Consider the following 16,687-nt stretch of genomic DNA (forward strand, 5'->3'; position numbering starts at 1 on the left):
GTTTTCTATCTCCTTCTAGGAACCTAAACTGCAGGATCCGGATTTATTTACCCAGGAGTGGGCAGAAAAGCTGAACTCACACAGCAACACACCTGGGTGACCATGGGCAGAGGTATGAGACAATATAAGCCTGAATATACGTTTCCATGCCTCCACAGGAGTAGATGTACGCTGTAACATCCCCCCCACCCCCACCCCCATATTTCCATGGATGTCAACCTCTCATCACCTCTCACGGAGCAAAAAGTTCATACATGTGTGCACACACACACACACCCCACCGTGCCATTGAGAGCAGGGAAAACCACTGCCTCTGACGACCTGCAGGCACTGTTGATTCCATAGGAATTCTATTTTAACCAAAGGAATAAACCCTTTCATTGTAAATACTTTCAGCTCCACTGCAGATACCTAGCAGAAGTGTGTCACACTGAAAATCAACTGATTGTAAACATCTAGGGCTAAGAGAACAGTTTTGACAGCAGTGGCAGAAACAATAACAAAAAACAAGGACTGTAACTTTTTATCTATATTACATTTATTATGGAAAGTAAAATGCAAAAAAATCATATTTGACATTTTTTTCGAGGGTAGAACTAAGCCATCACTTGAATTTCATTCATTCATCTATTCAAGAATCAAATCCAAAATGAGGGTGGATGTGTAGGTAATTTCAAAATCTTGATCTATCATAACATTCCAAGTTTTCTAGCAAATGAAATTTTATTGGTAGGTCGATTTCCTTCCAGAGGATGGGGGCTTTCTTAAATAAACAATTTAATGACCTTTGTATATCAATATCATGAAAAGACATAACTTTAGATTCTAATATTGATACATTCATAAATGGAATTTCATTTTAAATATTACCGTTTCTTCAGTGATTTAACATCACACTACAGTTTTGGTCTTTCTCTTTTGAGTATTTACACACATATATGATTCTTATATTGACAGCTATAATTTTTCTGGTTGGCACTTAATACATATCTTCCACAATAATTACATACATTTATCTTTTAAGCAACAGTAGATATTGACATCAAGATTTCATGTATGCTGCTCTTATAAAGAAGTATGTTTTTAGTAGTTAAAAAACACAGCTAGCTATAGTTGTAATTGTAGTGTTCTTATGGTTGTTAACCTTTTTTTTTTAAATCTAAGATATGAAGATGGCACATTCAGTCTTTAAAATATGAAAATGTACTAAATGGTATTATTAACTTTCTACTGAGAAGTGGTTATATTTGCACTTTGCCACACAAAATTTTCTATTAATGGGCAATTCTGGTATTTCTGTTCATAACTTCAACCTAATATCCAGCCAACATAATTTTTAGTGTCAAGGAATCAGGGTCAAATCATATTAGGTTTTAGGAACCAGATCAGACTTTTTGATGTCTAATAGAGTACTTCCTTTTCAAATAAATGAGAGAAACTAAAACAACATCGATTCACTGATTGGAATTATGATAAATTGACAAACGTCATCCAGTGTTGGCATTTTCTGGCTAATGACTCTAATCTTGTTATCCAGTCCATACAGTATCACTTGTTGTCAATAATAGTAATTTATTTGAGTCCATCTTAAGGAAATCCTAATTGCTAATATCCTGTTATTCTACCAGCATCATCTATAATTTTAAAAAATAAAGTTTTTACGCTATGACTTCTCTGGTGTTGTCAAACGTTGTTTTGCTCATCTCAAGAGAATAATGCCTGCAATCATGCTTCACTTCGAGTGATTATACACTTTTGAAATCTAGGGATACATCTCTAAAATGTAGGGCTTTTATCAGCCTGTGCAAATAAAAATACTAATAAATGCACAAATGAAGTCTATGAAACATAATTGGTTTTCCCTGGTGTTTGTCATTTCCACATATAAAATTAGGTGCTTAAAGAAGAGCATTAAATCTTTGAAGCTGCTTAAGTACCTGTCTGTGCCTCAGTAAGATACCAACTAGATTTTCACGACTCAGTGGGTCTGGGCTTTCCTAGGTGCCAAATCTGCTACCAGGGAGTAACACCATTTAATGGGGAGCATCTGATCTGATATTAACATATGTAAAAGAGAACAATTATGAAAAGATGCAGTTTTCAATTAGTTGCTTTAATTCGTGATTGATTTAAATATACCAGTATGAATAAAATGCATTTATGTGTGCATATATATGTGGGTAAGCTATTTACAGTTATGTTACGTATACATTTTTATGTGTAGAAAATGAAAATACACATTGATTAGCCCTTTTGAGGCTTTTGAACAACTCTTTCTTCTTCCTGCTTTCCTGCACTGCTTTGAAGATTTAGATAATTCATACAAGGTATGTACACAATCACACCCATAGTATGTACATCCTAATCACACACTTAACACAGAGAAGATGTGTGAGGAATGTAAATCAACCCAGTGGTCAAAGAACTGACCTTACCTGTGACTAATGGTGGGGAATTAGCCCTGGCATATTTAGTAACATGCCAATGAACTGATGACTACTTCAACCTTTGTGATAATTATGTTATCTACTCTCGGAGAGGATTAAAAGAAAAAAAACAACAGCCATTTCTGACCTTCAAAAATGAAAGGACAAATTCTGTTACTTAACACACACACACACACCCCCCACACACACTTTTGTTGGTTTTATTCACTTTCAGCCACGTGCCTCCCTCATGACAGAGCTTGGCCTTAAAATGGGATACAGTATGTTATTTTTTTCTACACATAAAAATAGAAAACCAACGACTTACAGACTGTACACACTTACAGAATGTACTGACGTACCACAACCAGCTACAGTGTAATAGTGCACAGCATAGTGTTCACACGTTAGTACAGCAGAGATAAATACGTTTAGAAATGTAGTAGTAATTGTTAGTATATTTCCTTCTTGAGTTTTCAGGCCCTGTTGACCTTTCTCGACCTCAGGCAAAGGTATTTCCAGATGCCCTCAAAAACAAGAATTAGTCTCTCCTCCCCTGTAGGGACTGAGGAGCATGACTGTAATACTGCAATCTCCTGATCTACGAACATCATCTTAAGACATGACAGAAAGCATTATGGAAAATAATTTACTCAAAGATGTGGTTAAAATAAATGCCAAGAAGTCTAAACTGAAATCATTAAGAGATACTGATAAACATGGGTAAGCCCCCTTTGCTCATTTCATAGTTTGCTCTGTTACATAACACAAAAGCAATATGAACCAGAAAAAAAAATGTTTAACCGCTCAGAAGTTTTGCTGAAGAATAATTTAATTTTCAAAGGAACAAAGAGTAATGCTAGCAGCAATGTTAAAAATCAAGCTATCATTTTCACCCTGAAATAAGACGATGACCTACCCACATCTTAAGAGATTGAGAAAGAAGTTGGCATTTCTCCCACATTTAATTCTCCTTAACACACTTAAGTCACTAGGGTATCTCTCGTCATACTTAACACCATGCCGGTTGATCATCAGTATCTTTTTCTGAAGTGTAAAATATGTGATCTTTATTCCAGCCAATTGATTTTGAGCTTGAACCCAAAAGGATACTTGATGAAGAATTAGTATTTAGAAACGCCCATCTGGAACATCATTTTCTGTAAGGCATTATTTCAGGCCCCTTTTGATATGAGTACTCTCATTTTAGTTATTTTGCATTTGAGAACCCTTTTTTTTTTTTTTTTTTCATAGCTAAGGCTGGTAATCCTCTAGGCAGAGTTAACTGAATTGCTTTCCTACAGGCTAGTGTCCAGGAAGAGTAATTACCAGACATTTAACCCCTCCATTTCAACCAAGTTTCGGGTTGGAGCTGTCTTGAGTTTTAAGCTAGCAAGATTCTTGGTGATTCCTTTGGTCTTGGCTAGTGTTAAAACAGAGCTGTTAACCATAAAATCTAATGCTCACGAGTGCTGTACCTTTTTATGGAGCTCCTAGACAAGTTTTTCCGGCAAGAAAGCAGAAATTATGCCTTTGCTTATTTTACCCTGTGGGTTACGGTCAGTCTTAATGGAGCAAACCATAATTATATAATGGTGCGCCCATGATAGATGCACTTGCTGGTATAACTGCCTCTTTTTGGCACATTATTGCTTGGCTTTAATTTCATTATCAACAGTCTTTATTCTCATGATGAGTAACTGAGATATCTGGGTCTTACAAAAAGAAACACACCAAACTTGGGAATAACATTTTGTTGCACCATTCTGGCCTCCACAGTCATTTCACCAAGGCCTGCTGTTATTTCAATGTCCTTTGTAATTATCACCTTGATTTACCTAATAGCCAACAGTAATTTTTCAGGGTTTTTTTGTTGTTGTTGTTGCTGTTTTTAATCTATACATATATACAGATGTACTGGATTTGCTTTGAGAGAGGTTATTTGGTTGTGGCTAGTGAGTAGTTTAGCTGGTGAATGTTCACAGTTAAGAGCAGCTGTAATGAACTCTGGCAGATGTCACTGATTGTGAGACAATTTTTCCACCTCCATCCATCTTCGTTTATGTCCTTGGCTATTGCAAATCAAGCTTATTTCTGTAGCCAAGGAGAATTTGTTTTTTCCAAGCGTAGGATAAAGTTCAAGGAAATCTGTTTCAGTCTTTACTAGACTATTTTTTTCCCTTTTGCAAAAATGTCTAAAATTTTGTAGACATCGTTAAGCCCATGGGTCTGCACAGATGACATTTATAATTACTCAGCCGGTTGCAGAATTTCCTTAAGAAGGATATAGTTACAAAGATGGACAGGAGGTTCATCATATCACCTGTTATTTGCTAGGTGGTAGCAGCAGACCCACCTGTGGAGAGAGTCAACCAAAGGGGCCACACGTGGAATCAAAGAACATTGCTAACAGAAAACAAAATGCTCAGATACGAATATAAAATAGCAAACACTGAGGCAGACTTCTGATTCACGGTGTGGACAAAACAGGGGTGGAGACAAGACGGTCAGCTCATTTATCCAAGATACTGCTGAGTTCATTGTATTACTATCACAAAGGGAAGTTCACAGGCTTCATTTCTCAAATACCACTTAGGACAAAGCTGGAGAGAGTAAACGGCGCCATCTCCGTGGCAGCATTGCAGACGATTAGTAAGTCAGACAGGTAGAGGCCTACACAAGGCTACAAGTGCCCAACTGTCAGTAAAAACACATATACCTATATGCAAACCTTACCCTAATGTATTGTTTTTCTTTATACTGATTCTTAAAAAGTAGACAAGGGATGTGGTAAATTATGTGGTACTAGAAATGGACAAATTTTTTAACACTTGCACAGTATGTAGGAGGAAGAGAAGACAACTCACATTTTGGCAGCAAAACAGTAACGAAGTGGATACAACAGAGTCAAACAGTTTACATTAACAGCATACTCATATATGTCCTCTGTAAACAAATTTTAAAGTCACATCGTATTCTAGTCTTCATGTGGTATATATACAGGTATTCCCCGAATGATAGGAACTCCAAGAGATGACAGGAAGAACATTAGAATAAGCTAGGAACTATAAAACCTTAATACTCTGAAATGCAACCCAAAGCTGTTTTCCTCTTCTGCTGTCTACTTTAAGATAAGCTCTTATTAAGAAATTGGTTCCGAAATTCAACCTCTAGGTATATGTTACACATGCATGTTCAGTCCAATTTACTTCAATTATGATATTTAACCTATAACATGGAGAACAATGGTATCCAAAAGAATAAATATTAGACAATTCTATAGATTAAACGTCATCAAACATCAAATTGTAGTCAATATAGCTGACTTGTCAAGGTAGGAAAACAGTAATATTCTTTATACATATTTTTATAAATTTTGGATGCAAACAAAAAGGTTTCTGGTTAACTTTGACCTAACAAAATGTTTAACTTATACCACTGATCCAAAACACAAAGCTTCATTAGGATTTTACTGTATGTAAAGTAGTTGGTCTGTGGCACCACGGGTAATAATCCAGAAAGACATCATTAGAAAAGTACTGAAGATACATAGATATGACAGTTGAAGTGATCACATTTTTCGTATAAAGATAGAAACATCAATATTTAAATTAGAAATTCTAATATTCACGGGGTAAGCATCTTCACATTTTAAACATTTAGATGTTCAAACTCATCTCTCTTTTGCTACTGGTTTAAAAGATATCTTATCTTATTTACTTAATAAAATATCTCCTCCATTTATTTCAACAACTAAAATGCATTCAAAAGGACCAAAACGTAAGTAAAATAAATGAAGGAGAAAACCAGCTTTCAACCCAGTGTGTGCCATGCAGGTAAGGAAAAGAAGAGCAAGTTCAAAGAGTCTGCCATGAAAATTATTTTGAAACTTCATTTGTTGAATGAAACTAAGGAACCACAAATGATGTCCTGAATGTGTACGCTGTGTCACAGATCGAAGTGAAAGAACATTTTCAAATCAAGGTTTTGTCCTGAGGGTCCTTAGGGGATCATAATGCAGAAACACTGCTGTCTTAAATAGGCTCCTGTTCACTTCTGTGACTTGTTTTTCAAAGCTGTTCCTTCTATAAGATTCAGCAAGCGAGAAGAAAGCTTTTATAACATTTTGTGACAGTCTTTAGAGTATGGTAAAGATCGAAAGTAAAAAATTAAAGATTAAGAAGTAAAGGTTAGTTTCAGTCCCAAAGAAAATCAGCTAAAGTGACTCCATCACACATTGAGCTTTAATTTGAGGGGCATAACTACAACACCAAATTCAGTTTTAATTTATTGAATTTTATTAATTTATTTTTAATGTGTGACAAATGCCTGCAACTCTCTTCAGCCTCTGTTTCCTTTTACTATTTATAAATCATGGGGTTACTCCAAACTCATGAAAACAAATATTACTACCAGATGCTGAATTCTTCCTTTTCTCCTCCTATTTTAATGCAGGGAACAGCCTGTTCCAGCCAGTTCAGAGCAGAGGGTGACCTGGGGCCCGCCCATCTGGAATGGGTACTGCTGACAGCTGCCACTGTATACAGAAGGTGTTCTCCGCGTGTACACAGCACGTGTGAGGGAGACAGCCAGTGAGCGAGACAGGAGGGAGGTTACATACTGGCCAAGGCATCTTCTACAGAAGTGACATGAACACTACGACACATGGGTATTTAAGGCCAAAAGAGAGAGTTTTAGACTCAATTCATTAATAATAATTTGACTGCTAATTTGATGGTAATTTCTACTTTAGATAACCTTCTTACTAGAGGCCAATTGGTAAGAAACTGAAACATGTGCTTTATTAAAAAATTCATTGTAAGTTTCAAGTCTAACAACTCTAATTGCCATTCTCCGGCTCTGAGAATGCTGTGACTGGTCTACTTACACAGCCTTCATCGACAGTCCAATGGCTTTGAAAGGAATAAATGGCTATTTACTAATTTAGGTTATGTCCAGTGTAGCTTGTGGTGTTAAAGTTTACGTATGAGATCCACGCACCCCCATATATTCAGAATCTTCAAAAGAGAATTAAAAAAAAAAAAAGAAAGCCAAAACAGAAACTGTGCATTTACTGCACAAATGGCATTTATGAACCTCTGGAGAGAGAATACACGGCCAGACAATCTTTTCTGGCTCATCAAGGGCAGTGCGTTTAGAGAAGGCAGCCAATGCCCCTCCAACCTCTAACAGTGATTTTCTAAAAGCAAGGTGGAAACCAGCAACCTCCCTGCAAGTCCAGGAGGGGAAGCCTTTCAAGGACCCTTGCTCACTCCCCTCTTCCTCACTACCCTGACTCAAGCCACTGTTGGTCACCCCAGCCCAGTGCCCTGCACAGCACTCATGGGCCCCAGGGACATGCTCCCCTTATGGAGACAGGTGAGGGCTCAGCTCAAACACATGCCTGTGTTCTCAAGGACGAAGCCCACCCAAAGCTCAAAACATGTTTTTGTAAAGGCGGCTTCTTTTATTGGGTTCGAAGGATGAGATATGATGGTATTTCTCTTAAAATCAAGAGGCTTGCAGAGGTTACCTTTTTACCACAGATTAGACGTAAGTAATTAGACGATATTAGTCTACATACAAAAACAGTGAGCGAGTTCATTTCTATTTGACTACATTTTCTATGAGAAACTACTGAACCAAATCAAAACAAAACAAAAAATTGCATCCTGTTTATAGGAGTCTCAGTTAAACCTGTTGTTTTTGTTACTCAGGAGGCTTTCTTTTTTTCAACACAGAAAAAAGTGTTTGGTAATTGGCTATTTATAATTCCTTACCAGAACCATAACTTTCTCAGTCGAATGTCGGAGAACACCCGAACAACATAAAATTTAGTATTATCAATAATTTGAGGACTCTCTTCAAGCATTCAGTCGCACGTACTTCCTCTAGGGTAAGGAAATATGAATTTAATCTAGTTACGATCACAGAGATGACCCTCTCCTTCAGCGCAGGAAAATGTGTATATATAAATTCATGTTTTATGTGCACAGTATTCGTAGTCAAAGGCTGTGCTGATTTTTTTTCCTAATGTGACTTTCTTACGTTTATTAACGGGTATAACAAGGTTCATAAAAAGGGTTATCTGCAGATGTTGACAAATATTACTTCATAGTTGGCGTTTTATGCATTTAAATGCTTTTATTTAATATCTTCTGGCCGAGGAATGAGTCAAATTTGTTTCCATTTTTTACATGACATTTCTCATCACCTACTTGAATTTTGTGTGGTATCAGCATTCTCATTGCAATGGACTAGGAAGTATAACCGTGTTTCTGCTATTTTTAATATAAAGCAGGGATTTTCATGGAAATACCACAGTGTGATAAATTGAGTTAGCAATACAAAATGAAATGTGTAATGATCATGTTATTCTATAAGCAACATCATATTAAAAAACCCACTGAATGTTATTTCCTCTTAATTAAGGTCATAAACCTTCGGTGAAGCTTGCTTCTTTTCTTTCTTTCAGACTGAAATGATGTATTATTTATGGACCCCCAATCCAAGGACACTGCAATCCTTAATAGCAGTTTCCTCAAGTTAATGCTTTCTCTTCCTGGCCTCTCAGAAAACACTAAGCTTTGACATAGACAGGGGGCTATCTATGAAGACCGTCAAAGTATCCAAGGGCTCCCGTACATGTTCCTTTTCAGTCTAACACAGAAGAAGGAGCAGGACGAATGCAGCAGTTGGGCCGTCGGAAGTTCTGCAACATGGACTGGAAAACACTGGGCTGCCTGCCTTTGAGCTTTTTATTTGAAGAAGTATCCGAGGAGATGGATCTCCGGCTCTGGCTGCTTTGAGCTTTGATTAACTTCTCGTGTTCCCTGATTTGTCGTTGTAAATGGTTCTGGATGGCAACGCCCAGGGACTCTGGGTCCAGGGAGGCGCCGTACACCTCCCAGGTCATGCCCTGCTCGTCCCACACCACGTCCCGGACACGCTTGGACTGTTTCAACTGCAGCCTGGAGTCAGCACCCAGGTGCTTCTTCTTCTCTCCTGGAGTGAGTCCCACCTGGGCGGCAGCTGCCGTCACATTTAACTTCTGCTCCTTGAGGAACTCGCTGACCCGGCTGGCCCGGCGGGGACTGGCTTTGACGGAGCGAGAAGGGGTTCTCTTGCCAGAACTGGGGCTGGAGTCCCCCATGGAATCAGACGGCAGGCTTAGGCTGGTGGCTGTCTTGGGCTGTCTATTTTCTTCCACGCTGCCCTCCTGGCTCCTTCTAACTGGGGAGGGTGTAGGACTGGCAGCTGCTGCGGTGCCTCTACTTTCTTGAGATTTAGGGTTGAGCAATACAGTTTTGGCCTCTGCCCTTGCCCTCGGGTCCAGGATATCGATGCCAGAAGATTCTTGTTCTCTTACTATCTGAGGAGATGCAAGCTTCTTCTGTCTTGCGTCCCCTTGATGAGTGAGATCCAAGCTCCCGGACTGGGCAGCTCTGCTGGCAGGGCCACAAGAGTTGGAGAGTTTCCAGTCTGGGTCTGGTTGGTGGCCACTGGTGGTTTCTGCTGCAAACTCAGATGGCTTCGTTTCAAATTTCCCTAATCCGTGACTTGTTTCAGCTTGACATCCTGCACCGATAGAAATCTGGTCACTGAGGCTAGCTTTCAGGGAGGTAGAATTAGTACCCAAAAGCTGTCTAGAGGCGGGCTCTTGGCCCACCTGGGTCATTCCCACTGACCTGCCATCTTCTTTACATGTAGCCTGAGCATTACTGGATGCCACGTTGATTGATGAGGTTTTAAGGACCTCAGCCGGTAGGCTCACTGATTTACCTTCCCCCCAGAAAGCTGCAGAAACAGCTGCAGCTGACTGGATGTGCACCTCTGGCGTGATGCCAAGGCACTGACCCGCCTCCCGGGGGGCTGGGGTGCTTGCAGACAGCTCCAACGTGTGGCTCATGTGGCCACTGCCGTGGCAGACGACACGCAGCTGCTCTTGTTCGAACTGCTCTGGAGCGGGGGTTTCCTTTAAGAACGCAGTGAGAATGCTGGGGCTGGTGGACACCGATCTGCTCTCGACACTGGCCACTGCCTGCACCTCAGCATCTTGCTGAGCCCTGGGGGGAACTTCCTTCATCTCATTTTCAGCTTGGTTGGTCATCGTACTCACTTCTCTGAGCCTTGACCCCTGAGGCTGTGCTGGCGGCAGCATCTTCTCTGGACCCGGAGGAAACATGGACCCTTTGCTAGGGAGGTGGGATGATTGAGGTGCCACCGAAGTCACGGCCTGGGGGTCTGAGGTCGTGGGAGAGGGTGGTCTGTTCTCCGAACATCTAACTTCTCTGGCTGGAGATTTACAGGACCTCGTCTGGGAATCACAAACAGCTTGCTGCCTTTCCCCTTCAGGTCCGCCTACAGGAGCGGAGGCGGGACTGAACGCCTTGGCTGCTGTATCTGCAGGTTGCACCACTGCCTGGATTGTTTCTTGAGAAGGAAAATAAGGGGGCACCTGATCTTTGCCACGGATCCCTCCCACCGGACAACTTGACTTCTCAGCTTGCTCTCCATCTGCAGTTCTCTGTGATTTCACCAGGGTGTCTTCAGGTCCTGATGGGAGGCTGGAGTTGGGCTGGTCCCCTGGGATGGCCGGCTGGGTGTGCTGATTGGCTGGCATGGTGAGTGTTACATGTATCAGATCCTTTCCTGCTGCAGAACATGGGGCTGGCGCTGCGGGCTCCCTGCTCCCTGGCAGCTGGGTATTGCCAGGAGAGTTGAACGTGGGAGATGCTTTCCCCACCTCACTGACAATGCCAGCAGACGACATGGCTGGCTGTGCGGCCTCATGCCCACTGGCCTGCATCAGGGCCTCAGCAGCTGTCCTGGGACTGAGGTCTGGCTCTGCAGGAGTGCCAGAAAGGCCATTGGTGTTCCTACCCAGGACGGCTGGTTGAAGCTGAGGTGAAGCAGCCTGAACCTCTCCCAGGTCCTCTTCTTTTCCAGAAGCTGCAATCAGGGAAGTTTTAGCCGATCTCAGAGGGTCAGGTACAGTCCCCATGGAATTTCTCTTCAGGAAAATCTCAGAGCTCTCCCCTGAGCAGCACTCCCACTGGGAAGCAGTCGTAGCTCACAGTGAAGATGCACTCAGAGATGATTCCTCTGAAGGACCAATCTGTGAATCAAGGAAATAGTACCATTAATACAGTACAGTATTTGTGGATTGAAACTATACCAAATTGTCACTTGTATAAGATCTCATAAGCCCATGAAAACTTCTCTTCCCATATCTGTTGATATAAAAATAGATCTTGGGAAGAAAGATTCTGGAAAAATTATTTTAATTATACAGGTATTATTTTGGTATATTAGTTTCTGCTTGCATCCCATTGCTGTCTAGCAAACAGATTTTTAACGTATTTACCTATGCACTTGATAACTACCTCATTTGAGTAATCCGATTTACCAGATATCAGAAAATCCTATAAAGCTACTGTAATCAAATGAATAAGTATTGAAATAGGCCTAAACAGATATGTGGAATAGAATATCTAGAAATAGATCCAGATATAAATGAGGATTCAATATATGACAAAAAAGGCATTTCAATTTGGTGACAAAAGGATGGGTTATTTAATATAAGGGGCTGGCAAACTATTCAACGGGAAGAAAAGAAAACTAGATCTTTATCTTACACCAATTCCAGAAATAAATCTTAGATGGACTTAGAGAGATTAAAGGTTAAAATAGAAAATAAATAAATAAATAAATAAATAATCCTGTTAAGAAAACGTAGGATCATAAATATAATCTAGGGGCAGGGTAGGTAGGCTTCTTTTGGCGAGGCAGAAAATACAAAAACCATGAGAGAAAACATCAGCATAGGTGACTTAAAAATGACAAAACTTTTGCATGGCAAAAGATGACGAACAGATACGATAGGTTTAAAAATGTCTGCAACCCTAGAGGACAGGCAAAAATATCTGTAATACAGCAGAAGCTCTTAAAAACGTACAAGGAGACAAAATAATCCACTGGAAAAATGGATAAAGAATATGAAGGAACAGTTTGCAAGATAGGAAATCCAATAGCCAACAATCTTATGAAAAGATGATCAAATTCATTTGTACTCAAATAAATGCAAATAACGTAACAATAAGATTTTACTCTACACAAATTGCACTTGCAAAAACTTAAAAAAAATGTTATAACACCATGGCCTGGGGAGATCTAGTGAAGGGAAGTATTTTCATTAATTGTATGTGCAAATGTGTATTGTGCAGCTTTCTTAGGGAAGCAGTTTAGCTTTTAAAACTAAAAATACACATGTCCTTGACCCGGTGATCCTATCCATAGAAATAAAATACCAGCATATGTAGATATACGTACAAGTATGTTTATTGAAGTACTATTTGTAGAGACAAAAAATTCAAAATAAACTGATCTCCTTGATTAGGTGGAAAGGCACAATAAATCATGACAAAGCTCTATGGTAGAGCATTATACAACCATTTAAATAAACAGTTAATTAGACTATAACTTTTCACTTGGGAGAGATTTCCCCAAGGTATGGTTGAATGAGAAAAGCAAGGTACAGAGAAGAACATATATGTCTTCATTTCTGTAAAACAATGACCTAAAACACTACATATGTATGGGTTATGTGGGTGTGTACAGATATGTTTGTGTATGATTATATAAATTCTAAAAATATACAGAATGAGACATATTAGGTGGTAAATAGAGGGAGTGTGATGACTTTGGAAACAGGGAAAAGGAGATGGAGGTATCCAAAAGTATTTTGGATTTTAAAAGTATATTTTAAAAAGTATATCTGAATTTTTTAAAGTATTTATGAAAATTTATTCATGTGTCTTTATGCATAAACATTTTTTAAGAAAGGAAAACCAGACTCCAGCAATGGTTCAGAAATTAGTAGATGACTGTTTTAATATTACCTCTATCACTCATAGGTTCTGTGACCTCATGGGAATCACTTAATCTTTCTGCACCCCAAATGAACTCATTGGTGAAATGAATTATGTGATTTCTAAGGACTCTTCCAGATCCAAAAATCAAAGATCCTACTGTTTTGCATGTGTTGGATAATAAATCAAACAGCACAATCTTAACTTTAGCTTTAGGGTCAAAGTAAGGCAAAGGCAAATCTGGTTGAGCCCAGATTTTGAAAATAAATAATTTTATATTTTGGTTCAATGTTATTTGGCTGACCTATCATATGACATCTAACAATAAATCCAACTTATCTTCTTCCCCAAACCAGCTCTTCCTTCTAATTTCATTATTCATATTAATGGGTTAAATATTCTTGGTCTTGACAGCTTTCTGCTCATTCAAACCATGTCCCCAGGTTTATACTCCATTTCTTCCTTTCTGGAGTTTTCTATCTCAATCACTTCTTGTGGCGCCAGCCCATCTTTCCTCTCCCTCTTTCTCACCTGTCTTTATTATACCTTTAGTCCTCTCTCTGAGCCCCTCATCCTCAAACAGCCTACCCATTCTTCAAAGCCCCACTTAAATCCCATATCCTTTCTGAAAGCCTTCTAAGGCCTTTCAGGTCATAAAGTCCCTCTCTCTTTTCAAAATCCTACAGCTATGGTCATCTGCGTCCTTTGTATTGTGCTTTTTATGTACTGTTTTTGTACCGCTGTTACTTGTATAAATGCCTCATTTCTCCCAAAGTCCTTCAAGTCTCAGGAGGTAAGGGAACTAGCTTATTGATTCTTTTCTGTTCACTCCACAGGACACAGTGCAGGGTCTTGCACACAAAAAAGGTGTTAATTGATTCCATTTCCCTCCAAAATGGCCATTATTAAGCCCTGCCAAACTTCAAAATAATAAAAAAATTTAACCCATGGCATGAAATATTAATGAAAACACAATTTAAAAGAGTGTTATTTTTAGAAATAAGAACATGGTTGTATCTTATTTTTGAGGTTTTAATGTATCTGTAATCCAGGTGTAGACAATTAAAAACAAATACATTGGCCACCTGCTACAAAAAGCTGGAAGGTCTAATAAACCCAGGAGGACAGAACCTCTCCTGTGTTATTCGGCTGGAGCCAAGAAGCCTGGCTTGCCAAAGAGGACTGTAAGATACGAGCACCTCAGAGTTCAGCAACTGAAAGTTGAAAGACTTAGAAAAGATGAGGGACTTCATTAAACTCTCAGAAGTCACTGAGTTTACCCCCATTTCCTACAGAGAGCTGATTGTACTGGTTGATTTTTGAAAGGATGTTTTCTTTTGTTTGCTTTGTTAATAGTGGCTAAATTACCCATCAATTCAAGAATCAAGAAGAGGGACTTCCCTGGTGGTACAGTGGTTAAGAACCCGCCTGCCAATGCAGGGGACACGGGTTCAAGCCCTGGTCCGGGAAGATCCCACATGCTGCAGAGCAACTAAGCCCGTGCGCCACAACTACTGAGCCTGCGCTCTAGAGCCCGTGAGCCACAACTCCTGAGCCTGTGTGCTCTGCAACAAGAGAAGCCACCACAATGAGAAACGCATGCACCGCAACGAAGAGTAGCCCCCGCTCGCCGCAACTAGAGAAAGCCCGTGTGCAGCAACAAAGACCCAAAGCAGCCAAAAATAAATAATAAATAAATAAATAAATAAATTAATTAATTAAAAAAAAAAGAATCAAGAAGAAAAGCCCAGATTGCTTGGCTATCACCTGTAATTCGAAAGCTCTTGATTCAAGGGTAGATAGGAAATCAACACTTCTCAAGACATATCTGCTATTGTAATTGTCACGGCAACTCCAGGAGCCCTGGAAAGGCTGCTAAAGCTCAAGAAGCAGCCCTCCCTCATCTGCCCCTCTCCTCTCCAGCCAAACAGCAGAAATCTATAGTCTCTAATAGGTTGGACAAATAGGTCATTTAAAAATGTAATTACTTGGTGGGTTAGAGTCAGGAGTAAAAGTCTTTAAAAGCAATGGGAGTCCATTGTGATAAGATTTAATAACACCTAAAAATGAGGTTGCAAACAGGTGATCCACACACTGAATGAATTCCTTCTGCAGGTCTGTGTGTGTGTCCTGTGTGATTTTCCCTTCCCTTCCCTCCCCTTCCTCTTCCCCTCTCTTTCCTTGCCCTTTTTCTCTTTCCTTCCCTTTCTTTTCTTTCTTTGTCCATTGAATTGATCTTTCATAAAAATCCAGATTTCTCTCTTGCTTCTCTTAAAAAAAAAAACACTCAGAAGGTCATTTCCAGGTAGCAACACTAGGTGGCGCAGATAAGGGCAGTCCCTCTAGAGGGCAGGGATGCTCCTGACTCCAGACTGCCCATTCCTCACCTAGCCTGCTTCACTCCTTTACATAACTCACCCCGGCTCCAGTGGGCAGCTCAGGTTGAGAGCTTTGTTGTAAGTGCACTGACACAGTAGACTTCCCAACCTAATTTTCAGCCCTCTGAGGACAGTTTGGCACTGTTAGCCTCTTTAAAAAAACCTCATATTTGGGCTTCCCTGGTGGCGCAGTGGTTGAGAGTCTGCCTGCCGATACAGGGGACGCGGGTTCATGCCCCCGTCCGGGAGGATCCCACAAGCCGCAGAGCGGCTGGGCCCGTGAGCCATGGCCGCTGGGCCTGTGCGTCCGGAGCCTGTGCTCTGCAACGGGGGAGGTCACGACAGTGAGAGGCCCGCGTACTGCAAAAAAAACAAACAAAAAAACCTCATATTTAAGCTTTGATCTCTGTTAAAAGAAAAAATTATTCTTATACTTGTTAAAATGATAAGGAAGATTCCGAAAGATTGAGCTCAACTCCACATACATACACAAGAACGTGTGGGGATTTATAACCAAGGGGTAGGTTTGTGTTGGGGAGGTTTGTCAGTGGATGGAAAATGATTAAGAACAGACATCAAGGATAGGGGGATTATTGCTGAAGGCAGGTCAGGTGATCAGATATCACCTGGGGGATGGTGAAGGAGGAGGAATTTGATTGGATATTGAGAATGATCAGATACCATGGGTGGGAGTATTCTCTCTAAACTGGCTTAGCAGGATTCTTGCTCACACTGGACTCTGCAAGGACAGACAGGGAAGCCCAAGACTGAAGCCTAATTTAAGAAGTGGGCTCAGAGGAGACTAACTAAAGTTTGGTAAAGGAAGGAGTCCTTGTCTTCTCATCAGCATCAGCAAATATGGAATTTCTTATGAGTCCCTGGAGCATTATGAGTTCTTTCTGAATTGGGCATGGATCCCATAGAAGCTAATGGTATCTCTAAGTGAGTTTGTCTTTAAATCTGATGGGAACTGGATTCTTGATAGCAGGTCCCTTTGACGTTTTTGCCTTTA

At 40.2% G+C, this 16,687-nt stretch overlaps 1 protein-coding gene across 1 annotated transcript in view; it reads right to left on the bottom strand.

Annotated features, from left to right (window-relative positions):
* Nucleotides 1–520: 520 nt before the first annotated feature.
* GPRIN3 (GPRIN family member 3) overlaps nucleotides 521–16,687 on the bottom strand; it is a 74,552-nt gene continuing 58,385 nt past the window's right edge. The window contains exon 2 of the mRNA XM_081224547.1: nucleotides 521–11,544. Within this exon, the coding sequence (XP_081080673.1) occupies nucleotides 9,082–11,430 (2,349 nt within the window). The 5' untranslated portion in view covers nucleotides 11,431–11,544 and the 3' untranslated portion in view covers nucleotides 521–9,081. The remainder of the gene's footprint in view (nucleotides 11,545–16,687) is intronic.

Source organism: Mesoplodon bidens (genome assembly GCF_964165515.1).
Source record: "Mesoplodon bidens genome assembly, chromosome: 1".
Classification (NCBI taxonomy): Eukaryota; Metazoa; Chordata; class Mammalia; order Artiodactyla; family Ziphiidae; genus Mesoplodon; species Mesoplodon bidens.